We start from the raw sequence: 1,386 nt of genomic DNA on the forward strand, positions 1-1,386 counted from the left end.
CTCAACTGTTCATTATCATATTAAAAACAGCGAAAGTTTCATATGCACTTATTTCTCGAGAAGTTATAAACAATGCTACTGAAGCTGATAAAACTGTTGTGTAGAAGACCTAATGGGAGAAGTGTGTGGTGGAAGGGTTTGCTCAGGAGAGAGATGCTAAAATATTTGCATGCAATTTCAATGTGTTTTTCATTTAAAAAGGATTTCACCGTTCCGCTTCAGACGATTCCAGGTCGTGTACGATATCTCCGAAAAACCGGTATGCTTCACCTGACCGATACGATTAAAATTATGTTTACCGTAGTAATATGTATGGCAAAACTGCTAAGACTAATCAAAAGATCCAGAGCCGTTTATTAAATTATGCAAAATAAGAGGCAGAGTATAAAGATTTTAAGTGAATCCGATGAATTGGACTTACAACACCATTATGATATAGAACTGCAAGAAGTAAATAGAATTTAGAAAATAAAGTAAAAAACTGTGTATTTCAATCAAAACGCTTTTTCGTTTATAAACATAATTCTTTTAAAACAAAATTTAAGATGGGAGACAGAATACCAACGTCTTCCAACTCCAAGATTTTTTGACGCATTGTTTCATTACATTGGGGAATAAGCTGGAAATACAATATATCGAATACGTTAATAAGGTTAATATGTTTGTAGCGTTGAATTCATTTTAACCTGTTTTATGGATTGACGTTGTTCTGGTGTTTTGCAAAATGCCATTAAAACGGCAGCCATATGATGTTTGCCTAAACGCAAGCAGTGCTCTGCAAACTCTAATAAGTTTAAGGAGTGGACTACTGGACAACTCTAGTAGTTATTTTATGTTAAATTTTATTTTGTTTAATAATGCTATCTAACCTACCTGAAGCCTAAATAAAGTCTTATGCAATTTATCTTCCTGCTCAGCCGATTGAGTTTGATTGGCGTTCTTGAAAGGTTGTAATAAAATCCACTCCCAAGCCTTTGTTAGTCCTTCAATATGCAACAAATGCGCATAGCACGATAGCACATCCACTAAAGCGTTTAAATCGCGATGCATTGAAGATTTAACCATACGTTTCAGTATACCGTTCCAGATCTTATCTACATGTATATCAAATCCTAGACATATATTAGCCAACAGTTGTAGCGCATGAGGATTATTGGCATTACTTTGCCAAATTATTTTTAATATATCAATTTTATCCGATTGCTTGAATTTCTCTAAACTAGAATTATAGCCCAACTTTTTCAATTCATGCACACATTTTATAGCAATATATTGCTGCTGATCAAATATATTATTCAAATCAGTGCTTCCGTCATATAATTTGAAGTAACATTCATATATTTGCAATTGCTTGGAAGTGTTAGTCATTCTATAAGGACAGTAAAA

General features: G+C 33.4%; 1 protein-coding gene across 1 annotated transcript; it reads right to left on the bottom strand.

Annotated features, from left to right (window-relative positions):
- Positions 1-421: 421 nt before the first annotated feature.
- LOC119644266 (kinetochore-associated protein 1-like) lies at positions 422-1,368 on the bottom strand (the record flags this gene model as incomplete). The annotated part of the gene is made up of 4 exons (XM_038043801.1): positions 874-1,368; positions 687-818; positions 562-619; positions 422-441 (listed from the first exon to the last, which is right to left on the bottom strand). Coding segments are annotated over exons 1-4 (705 nt in total), but the record flags the coding sequence as incomplete, so codon positions are not given.
- Positions 1,369-1,386: the final 18 nt, after the last annotated feature.

Source organism: Glossina fuscipes, unplaced genomic scaffold (assembly GCF_014805625.2).
Source record: "Glossina fuscipes isolate IAEA_lab_2018 unplaced genomic scaffold, Yale_Gfus_2 104007, whole genome shotgun sequence".
NCBI lineage: Eukaryota > Metazoa > Arthropoda > Insecta > Diptera > Glossinidae > Glossina > Glossina fuscipes.